Genomic DNA, 17,901 nt, shown 5'->3' on the forward strand with positions numbered 1-17,901 from the left:
CACATGTAGATTGTTGTGAAGGGCAGTAGCAACAAAATGTTTTTTTTTACTGTGCTGTCAAAGGTGAGGTGCAGAAGTTCAGTCTCTTCATCTGGAGTTAGCTGTAAGTTAATAATTGACTTTGGGGACTTCCGGTTGCGGCTATGCCTAGGTAAGTCGCACGTTCGGCAGCTCCCGCCGGGAATGGACTTTTGGGCTCTCCAGAGGGGCCCCAACGGCAATTGTTCGACGGCTTCCAGTGTGGGAAGGTGACAACAAGGACCCCCCGACATTATATGGATTGGACCAGGAGTGGAGCGGTTAAAAAAAGTGATCCTGGTGCAGCGAAAAGTGCGAGGGAGGAAAAGCAAGATGGCGGTGGGTGGAGACCAAGCAGCGTGGGTGCAGTGGTCGCAGGAGCAGCAGGAGTTTCTTAAACGCTGCTTTGAGGAGCTGAAGACAGAAATGCTGGCGCCAATGAAGGCGGCGATTGAGAAGCTTGTGGAGACCCAGAAGGCCCAAGGGGCGGCGATCTGGGTGGTGCGGCAAAAAGCTTCGGAGAACGAGGACGAGATCTTGGGCCTGGCAGTGAAGGTGGAGGCGCACGAGGCGCTGCACAAGAGGTGGGCGGAAAAATTCGAGGACCTGGAGAATAGGTCGAGGAGGAAGAATCTTCGGATTCTGGGTCTCCCTGAAGGAGTGGAGGGGCCCGATGCCGGGGCATATATGAGCACGATGCTCAATTCGCTGATGGGCGCAGGAGCTTTCCCGAGGCCCCTGGAGCTGGATGGGGGCTCATCAGGTCCTGGCAAGGAGACCCAAAGCCAACGAGCCGCCAAGGGCTGTAGTGGTGAGGTTCCACAGCTTTATGGACAGAAAGTGTGTCCTGAGATGGGCCAACAAAGAGCGGAGCAGCAGGTGGGAGAACACGGAGATCCGAATTTACCAAGACTGGGGTGCGGAGGTGGCTAAGAAGAGAGCTGGTTTCAATCGGGCTAAGGCAGTGCTCCATCGGAAGGGGGTGAAGTTCGGTATGCTGCAGCCAGCGCGATTGTGGGTCACGTTCCAAGATCGGCACCACTATTTTGAAACGCCCGATGAGGCATGGAACTTTATACAGACTGAAAAGTTGGACTCAAATTGAGCGTTTGTCGTGGGGGGATGTTTACTGTGTTCACTGTGTTTATTACGTTTGGGGAATGTTCTTTTGGTTTGAGTGCTGGGTGGGGATGGGTGAATGGATTTCATGTGGGGTCTGTGGGAGAGTGTGGGCGTCGGTGTTGGAGGGGCAGGCCCCCACGGAGGAAGAGGGGGAGTGGAGGCCCGGGGATAGGGAGTTGGGGTAAGGCCGCAAAAAGGAGCTGCGCCAGAGGGGGCGGGACCGGCTCAGGAAAGTGCGGGCTTTTCCCACGTTGGGGAAGGATGGGGGTGGGGCCGGGGGGGAAAGGGCGGTGCTGGAGAGGAGCGCACACTGACTGCCAAGGGGAGGGGGGATTCTCACACTGGGGGGGTCGATGGAATGGTGGGAGAGGCCAGGGTCAGCAGGAGTCAGCTGACTTACGGGAGTGTCATGGGGGGAGCAAAATGGCTAGATGTGGATCTAGCGAGGGGAGGAGGGAGTGGGGAGGGGGGGAACAAGGTTGTTGCTGCATTGGCCAAAGGGGAGCTGGAAGTAGGAGAGGTAGTCGGGGCGGGGTCCGCCGCCTGGGGGACTGGAGGGTGCGGGAGGCACGGGCGCGTGGCTGGCCTAGAAAAGGAGATGGCCAGTCGGCAGGGGGGGTGGGGGGGGGGGGGGGGGGGGGGGCGAGTAGCCCCCCAATCCGGCTGATAACTTTGAATGTGAGGGGCCTGAACGGGACAGTCAAAAGGGCCCGGGTGTTCACGCACTTAAAGGGACTGAAGGCAGATGTGGTTATGCTCCAGGAAACACATCTGAAGGTGGCAGATCAGGTTAGGCTGAGAAAGGGATGGGTAGGGCAGGTCTTTCATTCAGGGCTGGGTGCGAAGAACAGAGGGGTTGCAATACTGGTGGGGAAGCGGGTGTCGTTTGAGGCACTGAATATTGTAGTGGATAATGGAGGTTAATATGTGATGGTGAGCGGTAGGTTGCAGGGGGTGCGGGTGGTACTGGTGAACGTATATGCCCTGTAAGGGGGGGGGGGACTTCAACAAGGTGCTGGACCCAGCACTGGACCGTTTTAGGTCCAGGACGGGTAAGAGGCCGGCTGCGGCCAAGGTGCTCAGGGGGTTTATGGACCAGATGGGGGTAGTGGATCCATGGAGCTTTGTCAGGCCGCTGGCCAGGGAATTTTCCTTCTTTTCCCACGTCCATAGAGCCTACTCCTGGATAGATTTTTTCATTTTGAGTAGGGCGCTAATCCCGAAAGTGGAGGGAATGGAATATTCGGCCAGAGCCATCTCGGACCACGCCCCGCATTGGGTGGAGCTGGAATTAGGGGAGGAGAGGGACCAGCGCCCGCTGTGGCGCCTTGATGTGGGACTATTGGCGGATAAGGGGGGGTGCGGGCGGGTGCGGGGGTGTATTGAAAGATATTTGGAGGCCAACGACAATGGGGAGGTGCAGGTGGGGGTAGTTTGGGAGGCGCTGAAGGCGGTGGTCAGGGGAGAGCTAATCTCCATTAGGGCCCACAGGGAGGAGAGGGAGAGGTTGGTGGGGGAGATTTTAAGGGTGGACAGGAGATATGCAGAGGCCCCCGAGGAGGGGCTACTTAGGGAGCGACGGAACCTCCAGACGGAGTTCGACCTGTTGACCACGGGGAAAACAGAGGCACAGTGGAGGAAAGCGCAGGGGGCGACGTATGAGTATGGGGAGAAGGCGAGTCGGATGCTGGCACATCAGCTTCGTAAGAGGGAGGCAGCGAGGGAGTTTGGTGGAGTTAAGGATAGAGGGGGGAATACGGTGCGGAGTGCGGTGAGAATAAACAAGGTATTTAGGGACTTCTATGGGGATCTGTACCGGTCTGGGCCCCCAGCGGGGGAGATGGGGATGCGACGATTCCTGGATCCGCTGAGGTTCCCGAGGGTGGAGGAGGAGGAGGTGGCTGGTTTGGGGGCGCCGATTGGGCTGGAGGAGCTGGTTAAAGGATTGGGGAGCATGCAGGCGGGGAAGGCCCCGGGGCCGGATGGGTTCCCGGTTGAATTCTACAGGAAATACGTGGACCTGCTGGGCCCGTTGCTAGTGAGGACTTTCAATAAGGCGAGGGAGGGGGGGACCTTGCCCCCGACAATGTCTAGCGCGCTGATTTCATTGATCCTGAAGGCAGTTAAATACAAATGTGCGGAGGCTCCTCAATGTGATTATGATGCCCCCGGTGCAGGGGGAAGCGGAGGTAGTGGCAGCTATGGACGCGGAGAAGGCCTTTGACCAGGTGGAGTGGGAGTATCTTTGGGAAGTGTTGCGGAGGTTTGGGTTCGGGGAGGGGGTCATCAGTTGGGTCAGGCTGCTATATAGAGCCCCGGTGGCGAGTGTGGTTACGAATCGGCGGAGGTCGGAGTACTTTTGGCTGTACCGGGGGACGAGGCAGGGGTGCCCCCTGTCCCCCTTGTTGTTTGCACTGGCAATTGAGCCTCTGGCCTTGGCCGCTCTCGCCAACAAGGTATACCACGAGTCCGGTGGTGGCGACGACGCTGAAGATCTGGGGGCAGTGGAGGCGACACAGGGGCGAGGTGGGAGTCTCGGTTTGGTCCCCGATTCGGGAGAATCATCGGTTCGTCCCGGGAAGGATGGGTGGGGGGTTTCGGAGCTGGCATCAGGCAGGGATTAGAAGAATGGGGGACCTGTTCATCGATGTGACATTTGCGAGCCTCGGGGCGCTGGAGGAGAGGTTTGGGCTACCCCCGGGAAACGCTTTCAGGTACATGCAAGTGAGGGTGTGTGTGAGGCGGCAGGTGAGGGAATTCCCGCTGCTCCCGGCACAGGGGATTCAGGACAGGGTGATTTCGGGTGTATGGGTTGGAGAAGGCAAAGTTTCGGCGATTTACCAGGAGCTGAAGGGAGAGGAGGAGCCCTCGGTGGAGGAGTTAAAGGTCAAGTGGGAGGAGGAGCTGGGGGAGGAGATAGATGAGGGTCTGTGGGCTGGTGCCCTGAGTAGGGTTAATTCTTCCTCCTCTTGTGCCAGGCTCAGCCTAATACAGTTCAAAGTTACTCACCGGGCGCATATGACAGGGGCGAGGTTGTGTAGGTTCTTTGGGGTGGAGGACAGATTTGGGAGGTGCTCAGGAAGCCTGGCAAATCACGCCCATATGTTTTGGTCAAGCTGAGCTGGGGGTTGGCATTATTTGGCGTAACGGACGAGCCGGGAGTGCAGGAGGCGAAAGAGACCGGTATTCTGGCCTTTGCGTCCCTGGTAGCCCGGCGGAGGATTTTGCTACTATGGAAGGATGCGAAGCCCCCTAGTGTGGAAGCTTGGATCAATGACATGGCAGGGTTCATCAAGCTGGAGAGGATAAAGTTTGCCTTGCGAGGGTCTGTGCAGGGCTTCCTCAGGTGGTGGCAACCGTTCCTAGACTATCTCGCGGAGCGTTAGGAGGAGGTCAGCAGCAGCAGCAGCCCAGAGGGGGGGGTTCTTTTGGGGGGGCGTTTGGGTGGGGGGGGGGGGTTCCCTATTGGTGTTTTTAAATGTCATATGGGGGGTTATTGTATATGGGGGAAATCCAATGTATAATTTTTGATTGTTGTGTTCTTGTTTCTTTCTTTTTGTTGGGCCCCCCCCCCCCCCAACAAAAAAATTTGAATAAATATATATTTTTAAAAAATAATAATAATTGACTTTGGGGTCTCAAACTCAAAAAGATTTTTAACCCACCTCTTCTCTTTAAAAATCTGAAATTTCTCTGGAAAGTAGCGACAAAGCTGTTGATCAGCACAGCCAGGTGCGACTGAATAAGGCTTACCAGTCTATTGACAGTTCTCTCACTAAAACTGTTTTCTTCGATGTGCTGTAACAGTGCAGGGAACATGTTGTAGTTTTGACTTTGTACTCATACTTGCCAAACTTTCAATTACTTTTGGTAAGCATCTATTTCTTCACAGTGCTGAAAGAAATCATCATCCTTCCCTTGCAGTTGGAGGTTCAGTTTGTTTAGAATTCAAAAGATGTCTGCAAGGTAAGATATAGCTAGAATCCAAGTTTCATCACCAAAGAAATCAGCCAGAGGGGACGATTTATCAAGAAGGAAAGTGTGAATTTCATACCTCAGTTCGTGAACTCTGACAAGCACCCGGCCCCTTGACAGATAATGTACCTCTCTATGGAACAATAAATGTGTCTGCTCGGTCCCCATATCAGAACACAGAGCCTCAAAAAGCCTGGTATTCAGTGCTCTGCCTTTAATGAAATTCACAGCTTTCACCATTCCCTTCAACACCACTTCAGGATCGGATGGAATTTCTTTTGATGCCAATGCCTCACAGTGAATAAAACAGTGATTCAAAACAATGTTCTGACCAGATGCCTCCTTAATCCTTATTATAACTCCGCTGTTTTTCCCAATCACGTTGGCTGACCCATCACTTGTGATTCCTCTGCAATGAACCCAGTCGAGCCCACACTTTCCAGCCACAACTATTCAATGCTTCAAAGATCTCTGAGCCAGTCATGCTGGTTGGTATTGTCGGGCAGCACAGCAAATATTCAATAAACCCATTGTGCCAAACATGCCTAATGTAAACTAGCAAGGTTGCACAATCTGAAACGTCTGTACTTTCATCCAGTTGTATTGAGAACTCCTGTGCTGACGATAAGCGAGAAATAAGCTGAGCATCTAAATTCTCAGCGATATCACAAGTTCGGCGAGCCACTGTGTTATCACTAAAGTGGGATGTATTTCACTTTTTCAGCTAACCTCCCATCTATGACCGTACGAACCATGGCTAATGCTGCAGGGAGAATTAATCTCTCTGCTACCGTGTGGTGCATTTTCTCTTTAGCTACATAGTAAGCTATCATGTAAGAGGCTCATTGTGCTTTGTCATTCAATGTTACATTTCTGTTAAGAACTTCAGCTGACGATTTAAGTTCTTATAGCATCCTTTGAAAAGAAAATCAAGAGGTTTGTCCTCCAACCCGCCATGCTTAGTCTTCCAATGTCTTTGAAGCTTTGAGAGTTTTAAACTTTCATTTGCCGGCACTTCCCTGCATACAAAACACATGGACTTTGCATCAGCACAATTAACAAAGCCATACGTCAAGAAATCATCTTTATACTGCTTTGTTCCCGATTTCAGTTTCTTCTTAGTCATTTTTTTACCAGAAGTCCTGAAGCTCCATACACAGCTCACACTCACACAGCTTCATCCTGCCGTGGACACTCTTGTGCAGCTCTCTAGCAGATTCAGTTGTGAAATCCTGGCCTGTTTGCGCCTCTGGCCCCCTCTTCCATATAACAAAACGATCCATCTTCTGTTATTCACAGTCCTGTTGCCTTGCTTGTTCACAGCTAGAAAATGGAGGAATCTCTCCTTTGTAATTTTGCACCAAAAGCAGGGACATATAGGACGCATGATGTTCGTGTATGTGCCTGGCGCATGACATGTTCTCTGCCGCCGCTTCTGACAGGAAGAGTGCATCGTTCCCATTTAAAACCCAGTCGCTGCAGACACAACTTAAAAGCCAGTCTCAACCATTGGGCGCTTCTCCCACGATCAGGGCCATCAAGACCAGTCATTCCCCAACCCTCCTGACACCCACCCGCGGGTCGCGACCAACAGTTTGAAAAATCCTGCCATAGAGGAAACTGTCCTTTGAGTGCCAAAGCGGAGGAGAGGCAAAGATGTGTTTGGCAGTGGCATTAAAACTAGAGGTGGTGGGAATGCCGGAAATGGTCCAATAGATGTGAAGCCCGGTGTGGTGGAAGAGGAAACCTACCATGGTTCGAGAGTCCAATTGCCCCATCCCGTCTAACCTGCAAAATAAAATAACTAATTAGAACTGAAAGTGTTCAAACAAGCTGGGGAATGCACCTGTAATGCACCTATTACTATTCAGTATCCAGGAGATAAAATGTTAAAACCCTGGAGGCTGTAGGAACTATCCTGGAAAGTTGGCAGTCAAAGATCTAATGTAGCTAATGGATTTGACACTCTCAACCCACTCCATCTCGTCTTAGAGTCCACGTATATGACCTGGAGAATTTGATGGCTATTCCGCTTGACCTGTTCCAAAGAGTGCACTGAACTACTTCCATGTTACTCAGGCCTTTAAAGCCTCAAGGGAGAAAAAAAGGAAACGGTGTTGTGGCTGTATGTGCATAAGATTTGTCTGCGAAATGCAAACTATTTGAACCACTCTGCAAGGGAGACAGAACTTATAAACAAACAGGAACGAGGAATGCCAAGTGGTGGGGGTTCCCGCATTCCATTCATCAGCTAAAGTCTTTGGATAATGGAAGTGATGAAGCTGATGCTGAACTGGGAAGTACGTCTGATGTAGATCAAAGACTGGAATATTTTTGCAGCCTGCAACCTTTCAGACCTTTGCAGTCCTGATGTGTTTAACATTTGGTGAGCACAGGAATGTGCAGTAAAGTGTCGAACATGTGTGTGGGGCAGCTGGGTAAAATAAGTGCTCTGCCCTCCATGGTGAGAAGCTGCACTTGAGAGTTCGGTCAGAGAGATTTCTGCCACACTATAGTCCTGATATTTAGAGCGTTTGTCTGAATTTAGCTTTGTTCCAGTTAGATTCAGGTACCCAATATGGACTGATGCATCAGGTTCTGCATGTTTGTTGATTGTGCAGTCTTTCACATGAGATGTTATATTGCCCACCTGTTCATGTGTGTATATGAGAGCCCATGCCCCTATTCAAAGTGTAGGGAGTTTGCCCTGGCCAATGCTCTTTCCTGAAAGTTACATTTCCTGACTCAAGGTCAAAACCAGATGGCAGCCAAAGGGATTTAGTGCCACTAACAGTAGTTAAGTTTGTTCCCAGTGACATTTTCCTTCAGATCTCGAGGTGCACACATTAAAAAAATATTATAGCATTAATTTCTGAAGGCATAGAATCCCTGCAGTGCAGAAGGAGGCCATTTGGCCCATTGAGTCTGCAACGACCCTCTGAGAAAGCACACCATTTAAGCCCACTTCCCCACCATATTCCTATAATCCCTTAACCAACCTACACATCCCTGGACACTAAGAGCAATTTAGCATGGCCAGTCAAGCTAACCTGCACATCTTTGGACTGTGGGAGGAAACTGGAGCACCCGCAGGAAACCCACGCAGACACAGGGAGAAAATGCAAACTCCACACAGACAGTCACCCAAGACCGGAATCGAACCTGGGCCCCTGGCACTGTGAGAAAACAGTGCTAACCACTGTGCACCCATCTACCCAATAGCAGACCAATAGAAATGAAATCCAATCCGTTCAGCATTTTGTTAAACAGGTAATGCTTCTCACTGTGAAAATTTTCAGTTATTCTTTTGCTTGGAGGCTAAATGTATGCAAGTATATAAATGCAAGCCTTCATAATCAACAGCTGCGAAGAGTGATACCTGCCTGCCTACATGGCTCAGAAACGTAGACTATGTGCCCTGGAGAAATAATTTCAGTGCTGCCTCAGCAAGATCCTGCAAATCCATTGACAGGATAGATACAGCAGTGCCACTGCTCTCACTCAGGCCAATATCCCCAGCATTGACCATGCTCGGTCAGCTCCACTGAGTGGGCCACATTGCATGCCTGACACATGACTCTCAAAACAAGCGCTCTCTTCCACGCTTTGACACAGCAAGCAAGCCCCAGGAGGGCAGAGGAAATGTTTCAAGGACACCCTGAAAGCCTCCTTGAAAATGTGCAATATCCCCACCGACAGCTGGGAATCCCTGGTCCAAGACCACCTGAAGTGGAGGAAAAGCATCCGGGAAGTAGCTGAACACGTCGAGTTTCATCGCTGAGAACCAGCTGAAGCCAGAGGGGCACGAGGCAACTCAGGATCCCACCCACCCACTCCTTCAACCACCGTCTGCCACACTGGTGACAGAACCTGTTGGTCGTGCATTGTACTTGAGAACTCTTCTTTCCATTTGTAAACAGGTATAAAAATACCTCTTTATTTCAGCAATCTGCAGGATCAATCCTATTTTTTATTAAGTAACTGTTTAAAAACATGTGCTCCTGAATTTATTCATTTCCCTTTTTGTCAGATTGCTTGGTTTCTTTATTTTCTGACTATCTTTTGGTAACCCCTGTACATCCTGCAGCAGACTGCAATGGATCAGTAATTTTCCTAGTCAAATTCCAGCCAGTGTCACAACACCCTGGGCTAGTGCGAGGTTAATTCCAGCCCCACTTGATCCAGAGTCACAACACAGATGAAATTAGATTTTATTTTAAATACCCAAGGTCTTTGGCAGAGCCCAATAAACTACGGTTGCCAGGTTTGTAACTTTAACATAAGTAATCTTTTATTATGTACATTGCAATTAAACTGACAGAAAAGATAACTGACTGTCCAATACCCTTTTCTCAACCCCTCTTTCTAACTACCCCTACAATCTATTTATTTATACACACACAGACACACACACACAAACAGCACACAGGGGAAAGGATGGTTGAAAGGTAAAGAAAATATTAATAAAATAAAAGAAGAAAGGGTTTGCTGCATTGGGATGACCTCCAGTTAATGTCTTTCTGAAGTCCAAGTTTTCGTTTTGATACTTATTCTTTCTAGGCTTGAGATGGTTTTCTCTGGCACGGTTGTCTACTTTCTCTGTAGATTCAGGATCATTTCACGTTTACAGCAAAGATGTGCCAGGCACTCACTGGTTTTCGGACAAAAAAGCAGCTCTTTCACTTCAGCAAACAAGAAAGAGAGCTTGTTCCTTTTCCTGCCAAGGTCTAAACAATTCTGCTATATTCTCTCAGAAAGCATCACGCAGGAACCAATCACTGACTTGTGACAGGCAGAACACTGTCCCTGGCCAACCCACTGGTTGCCAGTTGTCCAATCGAACCGACTTCGTCCAAAGCTGGTTCCTAAGATCCACCCGGTGCCAAAGAGTCTGACTTCTCCTTTCCGACATAAAACCTGGGAACACATTGTCCTGGAAAGTACTCTTCTGCTTCAGCTCTAGGCTACGGCTTAAAAAGGCACATTCCAATTATGGGTCTATGGAGCAAAAATAATGAAATAAAATCAAATAAATGGGAACAAAGGAAATAAACAGGAAGGACTATTACAACAAGCTGAGGTCTTTACATTCCATTGCACCCTGAAGTTTTTTCAAAATGTGTTTCTCTTGTTTTTGAATTGGGTCAAGCTTTTGCTGAAGTATTCTCTACTCGTTATACACTGAGCACAGGTAGGTAACACCATACAAAAGCCCTGGGTTGAATTCAAAACCTGATCAGCAATATCAGAAGTGACCTGCACCATTTCGACATGAAGTTAGACAAATGTTATAATGCCAGTATCCAGCTATTTGTGGCAAATTCTACCTTTAGAAACAGTAATGAAGAAAACATAAGAAAACAGAGCAAGAGGAGGCCTTTCAACCCCTCTGTCCTCCACCAATCAATAGGGTCATGGCTGATTTAATTGCGGCCTGCACTCCACTTTCCTACCTGCTCCCCAATTACCCTTTGACCCCCACATAGATCAAAAAATAATCTGTCGAACTCAGCCTTGAATATTTTCAATAACCCGACCTTCAGTGCTCTCAGCGGTAGCGAATGTCTAGGATTAACAGCTCTCTGAGAAACAAAATTTCTCCTTATCTCCGTTTTAGATGGGAGGCCCATTATTTTGAAATTGTGCCCCCGAGCTCTGGATATCTCCCACGAGAGGAATCTTCCTCTCAGCAGCTACCCTGTCAAGCCCCTTCAGAATCTTATCTTTCAATAAGGTCACCTCTCGTCCTTCTAAACTCCGATGTGCATCGAACTGAAGAGTGTAGCAGGCACCTCTTCCTGCAAAAAGAGGAGAAAATAGAAGTACAAAAATGCCCAAATTTTCTTGGTGCTCTTATGCAGGTTTTGGTAGCTTTTGGACTGAGCAATTTAACTGTGCTCAGTGATTCTAAACTCAAGTTGGCTTTGGTCTTTTTCTAGGTTGCAGCAGCTCCATGGTGGCTGCCCGTTAAAGGAGCCAGTTGGAAACATCCAGAAGGTCCTGATTCCAACATAACTAAGAGGTAACCATTGAAGCAAAAAGTGTCCCTTTCATTTATGATATTGCTTTTTCATCTGTCTTCGTGTTGAAAATATGATATTATTTGGAAGGGAAGAAGGCAGAAAATGCTTAGAGATTTTTAGATCACACTGATCTTTCTCCAGGGGCCGGGGTGGTGCCAGTGATGGCACCGTGGCATAGTGGTTAACACTGCCGCCTCACAGCACCAGGGACCCGGATGCAATTCCGTCCTTGGGTGACTGCCTGTGTGGAGTTTGCACGCTCTCCCTGTGTCTGCGTGGGTTTCCTCCCACATCCAAAGATGTGCAGGTTATGTGGCTTGCTATGTTAAAATTGTCCCTTGGTGTTCCAAGATGTGCAGGTTAGGTGGGGCTATGGGAATAGGGCAAGGGGAGTGGGCCGAGGTCGGATGCTCTTTCAGAGGGTCAATGCAGACTCGACAGGCTGATGGCCTCCTTCTTCACTGTAGGGATTCTATTGACATTAGTTCTGCGGTGACCTGTCAAAGAACAAAGAACAAAGAAAAGTACAGCACAGGAACAGGCCCTTCGGCCCTCCAAGCCCGTGTCGACCATGCTGCCCGACTAAACTACAATCTTCTACACTTCCTGGGTCCGTATCCCTCTATTCCCATCCTATTCATGTATTTGTCAAGATGCCCCTTAAATGTCACTATCGTCCCTGCTTCCACCACCTCCTCCGGTAGCGAGTTCCAGGCACCCACTACCCTCTGTGTAAAAAAACCTACCTCGTACATCTACTCTAAACCTTGCCCCTCGCACCGTAAACCTATGCCCCCTAGTAATTGACCCCTCTACCCTGGGGAAAAGCCTCTGACTATCCACTCTGTCTATGCCCCTCATAATTTTGTAGACCTCTATCAGGTCGCCCCTCAACCTCCGTCGTTTCAGTGAGAACAAACCGAGTTTATTCAACCGCTCCTCATAGCTAATGCCCTCCATACCAGGCAATATCCTGGTAAATCTCTTCTGCACCCGCTCTAAAGCCGAGTCACTTTTGATTCACCAAGAACCTTTACCCTTGCCCTTTGGCTGCCACTTCCACCCACTTCTCTGTCCCAGGAAATGATAGTTTCCTGGGTTACCCTTTCTCATTAGTTGTCAAGTTTGTGAAAATTAGATCCAAGTCAGGTTTGCTTAGTTGGCGGGAAAACAAAGCTCCATGTCAGTTTTCAAACAGTGTAGCATTTGTCGTCAATCAAAATATTCTGTTCTCTTGAAAGTGTCTAGCTGGGCACCCAGTGGCTATGGAAAAACAAAAAAGAAAGAGTACTCTTTTAAAATTGGAGTGGGTATCAGAACTACTTACAACATGAGCAGAGCCCACATTTGATAGGCCAGATGCATCATTTGCACCACTCACAACTCGTAAAGTGGGGAGAGAGTGTAAAGTTGAAAATAATTAAATGATTTAACCAAATTGTGATTGTTACACCATCCTGAGCGAGGGATTCTGTGTGCTTCCGTTTTATAAAACGTTCTGTTAAAATATCACATGGAGTATCACCAGAAATCAGCAGTATGCACATGAGAAAATAAATTCTTTGGATAGGCAGTTTGAAACCATAGCAAGCGAATTGTCAAAAATCCAAAAGTTACAGGGGCCACAAGGGGGTTGAAAATATATTTAAATGCATTAGGAGCTTGCCAAGAAATGTTCTGGAAACTGTTGAGTTCAAATAGGCAGATTTGCTTGAGGCGCCGTATTTAAGCATTGAATGCTTTTTAGAATGAGTTACTGAAACAATGTATAGTTTACAGAATAGGATTACTTAAATAATTTTCTGTCTGTCAGGGAAGCATTTTGGCAGTAATTTAAATGTATTTGCTCTTAGCCTTGTAGATCAGTGAGCATTCTTGCTTGTTTAAATGTCACACTTCTTTACATTGGGCGATGTTAGAACGTTAGGCTTTGATGTCCACCCATTGTCAGCTGATTGTTTTTTCTCCCCTTATTCCGTCTCGTCTGTGAATAAAATAGAAGCTTCTTATTAGCTTCAGAACCTTGACCTTTTTTTATTGGAAAGAAAATCACAACTAATTTACAGAAGCACCACAATCCATAAAAGGATCTGCAGAAACAGCAAGCATATTTGCTCTCAGCCATGTTTATAGTAAGCTACAAAAATCTGCAATGCTCATGGGAATGCAAGGCATTCGTACAAATGAAGCCTTCAGCTGCACTTGGTGTGTGGCTGAATGATTGTAAACTGAGTCAAGATGCACAGATTTCCATTGTTGATTGGAATAGAAAATCTGGACTGTCACATAATTGGTTGTTTCTCTTCAATTTTGGCCCCATCGGCATTAATTTTTCTGCTTAACTATAAGAAAATCACAGCTACTTGACTGTCAGCAAAAAGTCCCATTTCTTAATTTGTGTGATGCACCCTGTGTATTATTTATATCCTGTGCCAAACCCTGTAGAAGCATTTTTGCACTTGACTACAGTTAGGTTAGATCTTCTTTCTATTTTCATCCATCTTCCCATCTGTGAGCAATAATAATTGTTGGAAAATCTGTTAGCACCTCTTTGGGTATGTTCCAACAATGGATGTAGGCATTGACGGATGGTAATATGCAAAGGTCGAATTCTTCATGATTAGTTTATCACTTGTAAAGAGAAATCACACTTCAGTAAGTCATTAGCACTATTTAATCATATAGAATCATACAATTTACAGTGCAGAAGGAGGCCATTCGGCCCATCGAGCCTGCACCAGCTCTTGGAAAGAGCACCTTACCCAAGCACACGCCTCCACCCCATCTCCGTAACCCAGCAACCCCAGCTGTTATGGGCCAGGGTTTAGAGAATCTCAAAGTGTATCATGGAGTTCACCTGACCCACAACTTTTAATAGATTGTGGTATGGGGAGCACACGGCCCACTCTATAGGTGTGGTGCAGCAGGCATCTAACAGTATTTGTTCAAGCAAAACAATGTTTATTCTATGAACTCAAGTTAACCTTTTTAAAACATACAGTGAACATCTTAGCAACCATTAATTCAAATACAACCCCCAAAGAATACAACACTAAGCAATCCTTAAGCTTTCCTTTTAACATCCATAAGACTTTAAAATAAACTTTAAAACAGAAGCACATCAGGTTTAAATTCACTACTGAGAACATTTATAATTCTGAATTCACCAAATGATCAAGAGATAATCTTTTTGTGGCAGAGAGAACAACAGTACACCTGCTTTGCCTGGCTTCAGCTCCAACACTGAAACAAAACCAAAAGAAAACACAGACACACCCAAGCTTTTCTCAAAGCGAAACTAAAATCTGACAGACAGCCCAGCTCCAGCCACACTCTGACATCACTGCAGTAATAAACACCCATTTCTTAAAGGTACTCTCACATGACACATCTAACCTAACGGCAATTTAGCATGGCCAATCCACCTAACCTGCACATCTTTGGACTGTAGGAGGAAACCAGAGCACCCAGAGGAAACCCACGCAGACACAGGGAGAATGTGCAGACTCCGCACGTATAGTGACCCAAGCTGGGAATTGAAACTGGGACCCTGGTGCTGTGAAGCCATAGTGCTAACCACTAATCTACAATGCTGTTAATAATGGATGTACTATTTGTTAATGTAATGGTTTAAGCTTCTGCTCACTCATGGAAAGGTGGTTGCCATGCCTCATTCTTAATGATAAATAAGATTCCAGTGAAGTCACAGTTGCCGCATAAAGCCTCCAATCCACGACTTGGTTTTATGACCTTTATGGAAGCTAATGTAGTGCTTTTATTGTTTTAGTAAGATTTTCCGAAAGCTTAATTTAAGTGTTCAAAATGCAGATTTTGAGCTGTACAAAGGAGGGCCAATATTTGACTGGTCTATGCTGAGTTGGTTGATCCAAGCTCGGTGACATCAGGGAGCCTTGGTTAACCTCTGGTATCTTTGGGCCAAGAATGTGAAAACTCATCTGGGGTTCCTATTTTATAGCCGCCTAGTTCACATGTGTGAACTGTGTTACAATCCAATCGGATTCTGCTATGTAAACCTCAACATTTGAATAGCTAATTTCAGACATTCGCCTCCCACACACCACCAAAAATAAACAAGGGCGTTGGAATTGACCGAGATGTAAAACAGAAGTGTTCTAAATCCTATCCCAACCTGAACCCTCCCCACTTTTGGGTTGAAGGTAAAAAGCTTGGCCAACGATTAGTAAGGAAAATGAGAATAGCCATTCTGGAAGGGCAAGTGCTTTCCAGCGCTGCTTGTGGGCTTAGAGGAGCAGAAGTGTTTCCCCCCCTCATCCCAAGCCTACCAAGCTGACCTTCTCCCCTGAGAAGTTACTTCTCCTCGCCTAGGGTTGGCTGGAGCAGTTTGACATAACCAAGTGACCTGCATGGGCCCCTTCAGATGACATTTAAGAATCATCCACGTTGCTGTGGAGCTGGAGTCGCATTTATGTCAGATTGGATAAGTGCAGCAGGTTTCCTTCTCTGAAACACGGGAAGAGAATCAACTAGGTCTTTACAATAATCTGCCAGCTTCACGATTGCTTTTACTAAAACTCAGCCTTTTATCTCCATCAGTTTTCAAAATATATATTTTTATTCAAATTTTCACTTCATATAATACGAAATAACAGAAAAGAATAACACAGAGATACACACACAAAACCCTCAAAACATAAACTAACCCCATACACAGCCCAACCCCTCCCCCCCTTGGCAACTAACGGTGACCAATTCCTTGAAATAAACAATAAATGGCTGCCACTTCTGGTAAAACCCATCAATTGCTCCCTGTACTCGACTCTTTCAAGGGATAGGAACTCCATCAGATCTCCCAGCCACACGGAGGCACTGGACGGAGACGCAGACTGTTGAATCCCAAGTTTCTTTACCCATCAGTCTGGCCTCAATAAAAGTCGAGATGGATTTGCAGGTACAGCATTAGTTATTTTATTTTGCTTGCAAGCGTTCCTCAATTCCTAGGAGCATGAAGCACATACTGCTCCATGGACTTCTGGAATCAAGTGAGGATATGGAACAAAGGAATCTATACTGATACATTCAAATGGGATCAAGTTTCACATACTCGACGCCCATAGGTCATCCTATATCCCTCCTGACCTGTTTGATCTATTCTGATTGGCTCACTTCCAATCCCTTCCTCTGGCCCCTATTACCCAGCATCCTTTTCTCCTGCTTTGGTGGACACACCTCTTCCTGCTTATCCATGCGGTCTGAAATCCTTTGTCTGTGAACTAACCAGTATTAGACTGGCCTACCTCTACATTACATTAACTAATATCTCTAAAGTAACTATTTTATATCACATTCGTCAAGACCTCCACCTCAGCAGTACCTGCATCTGGGCAATCAGCAAGGTGGAGGCCAGGACATCGGCCCTCGCGCCTGTCTGCAGCTCCAGGGAGTCTTGACTACTATCTCAATTGTTTTAACCAAAGTTTTTTTTAAATCTGCATGTCAAAATGGGAATCAATTTCACGTTATCTGAATTGTTAGTACAGAAGATTATGATTATTTGTCTGAGGACCCAACCCTTTAGTTTTGCAATGTTTGATTTAATGGCACATAGTGATATGTGGTAGCTGCAACTTGCGTGTGGTAGAATACTGCATGAGGTTATCTGTAGTCATGTGCTCTATTGTGTTTCAGGATGGATCACCCAGTTGTACATGTCTCGTGGCAAAATGCAGTGGCATACTGTACTTGGGCAGGGAAACGACTGCCCACTGAAGCTGAATGGGAATATGCATGTAGAGGGGGACTGGAGAACAGGTAACAATGGAACGCTCTCTCAAGCCCATGTCAAATGCATCTTTGCTATCTTGTTTTAAATAGCAAAACAAGATGCTGTTGTTCCAAAACAGATTGAATAACGCCGATTTAATTTGAGATAATTTTGGAGAACTTTAATTCGCCCAACATGATTCTGGAGATTCGGACTAACATTTGAATGGAAAAGCTGGGTCTTTTTATTTTGGTTTGGGACCTGTTCATTTACACTTGGACGGCTACCTAAGCTCATCAAGGGAAACATTAGTCCCGGGAAAACCATTTCAAACCTCTGTGCTGGCCTTACCAGTGATTCTCACATCCAATGAATGAATTTTTTAAAAAACTGTTAAGGAACATGAAATATGGATGGTTAAAAACTTCTCCAAATGGGCCACATGCAATCTACACCATTGTAAGAGACAGACAACTGTAAAGAGAGTTAAACTTTGTGCTACTTCTCCCTGATTTGGGGGAAAAAAGCTTATACTTAGCATTGTATTCTATACACCCACCATGAAAATTGGCAATCAACAGATAACGTACAATGGGCCATGTAGATTTCACACAGCCTGCAAACGTATAGAATCATAGAAACATAGAAAAGTTACAGCACAGAAGGAGGCCATTCTGCCCATCTTGTCCATGTCAGTCTGAGGACACCCAGGTGCCCTTTCTAACCCACCTTCCTGCACCCGGTCCATAGCCCTGTAGTTTAGAGCACTTAAGGTGCAGGTGCAGGTACCTTTTAAAAGAGTTTAGAGTCTCTGCCTCCACCACCAACTCAGGCAGCGAATTCCAGACTCCCACTTCCCCATGTGTAAAACAGTTTTTCCTCATGTCCCCATCTTCTGCCACTTCTCTTGAATCTACGTTCCTTGGTTCTAGAATTCTGCACCAAGGGAAACAATTTTATCCTGTCCACTCTCCCCCTCATAATTTTGGCACATCAATTAAGTTACCCCTCAGCCTTCTT

The 17,901-nt window shown here is 46.9% G+C and overlaps 1 protein-coding gene across 6 annotated transcripts in view; it reads left to right on the top strand.

The window, feature by feature from the left end:
- sumf1 (sulfatase modifying factor 1) overlaps positions 1-17,901 on the top strand; it is a 296,237-nt gene that overhangs the window by 67,667 nt on the left and 210,669 nt on the right. For all 6 annotated transcript variants that reach the window (XM_072472147.1, XM_072472146.1, XM_072472145.1 and 3 more), the window contains 2 exons: positions 11,055-11,137; positions 16,806-16,928. In XM_072472147.1, the coding sequence (XP_072328248.1) occupies positions 11,055-11,137; positions 16,806-16,928 (206 nt within the window). The remainder of the gene's footprint in view (positions 1-11,054; positions 11,138-16,805; positions 16,929-17,901) is intronic.

The sequence above is a fragment of the Scyliorhinus torazame genome, chromosome 13 (genome assembly GCF_047496885.1).
Source record: "Scyliorhinus torazame isolate Kashiwa2021f chromosome 13, sScyTor2.1, whole genome shotgun sequence".
NCBI lineage: Eukaryota > Metazoa > Chordata > Chondrichthyes > Carcharhiniformes > Scyliorhinidae > Scyliorhinus > Scyliorhinus torazame.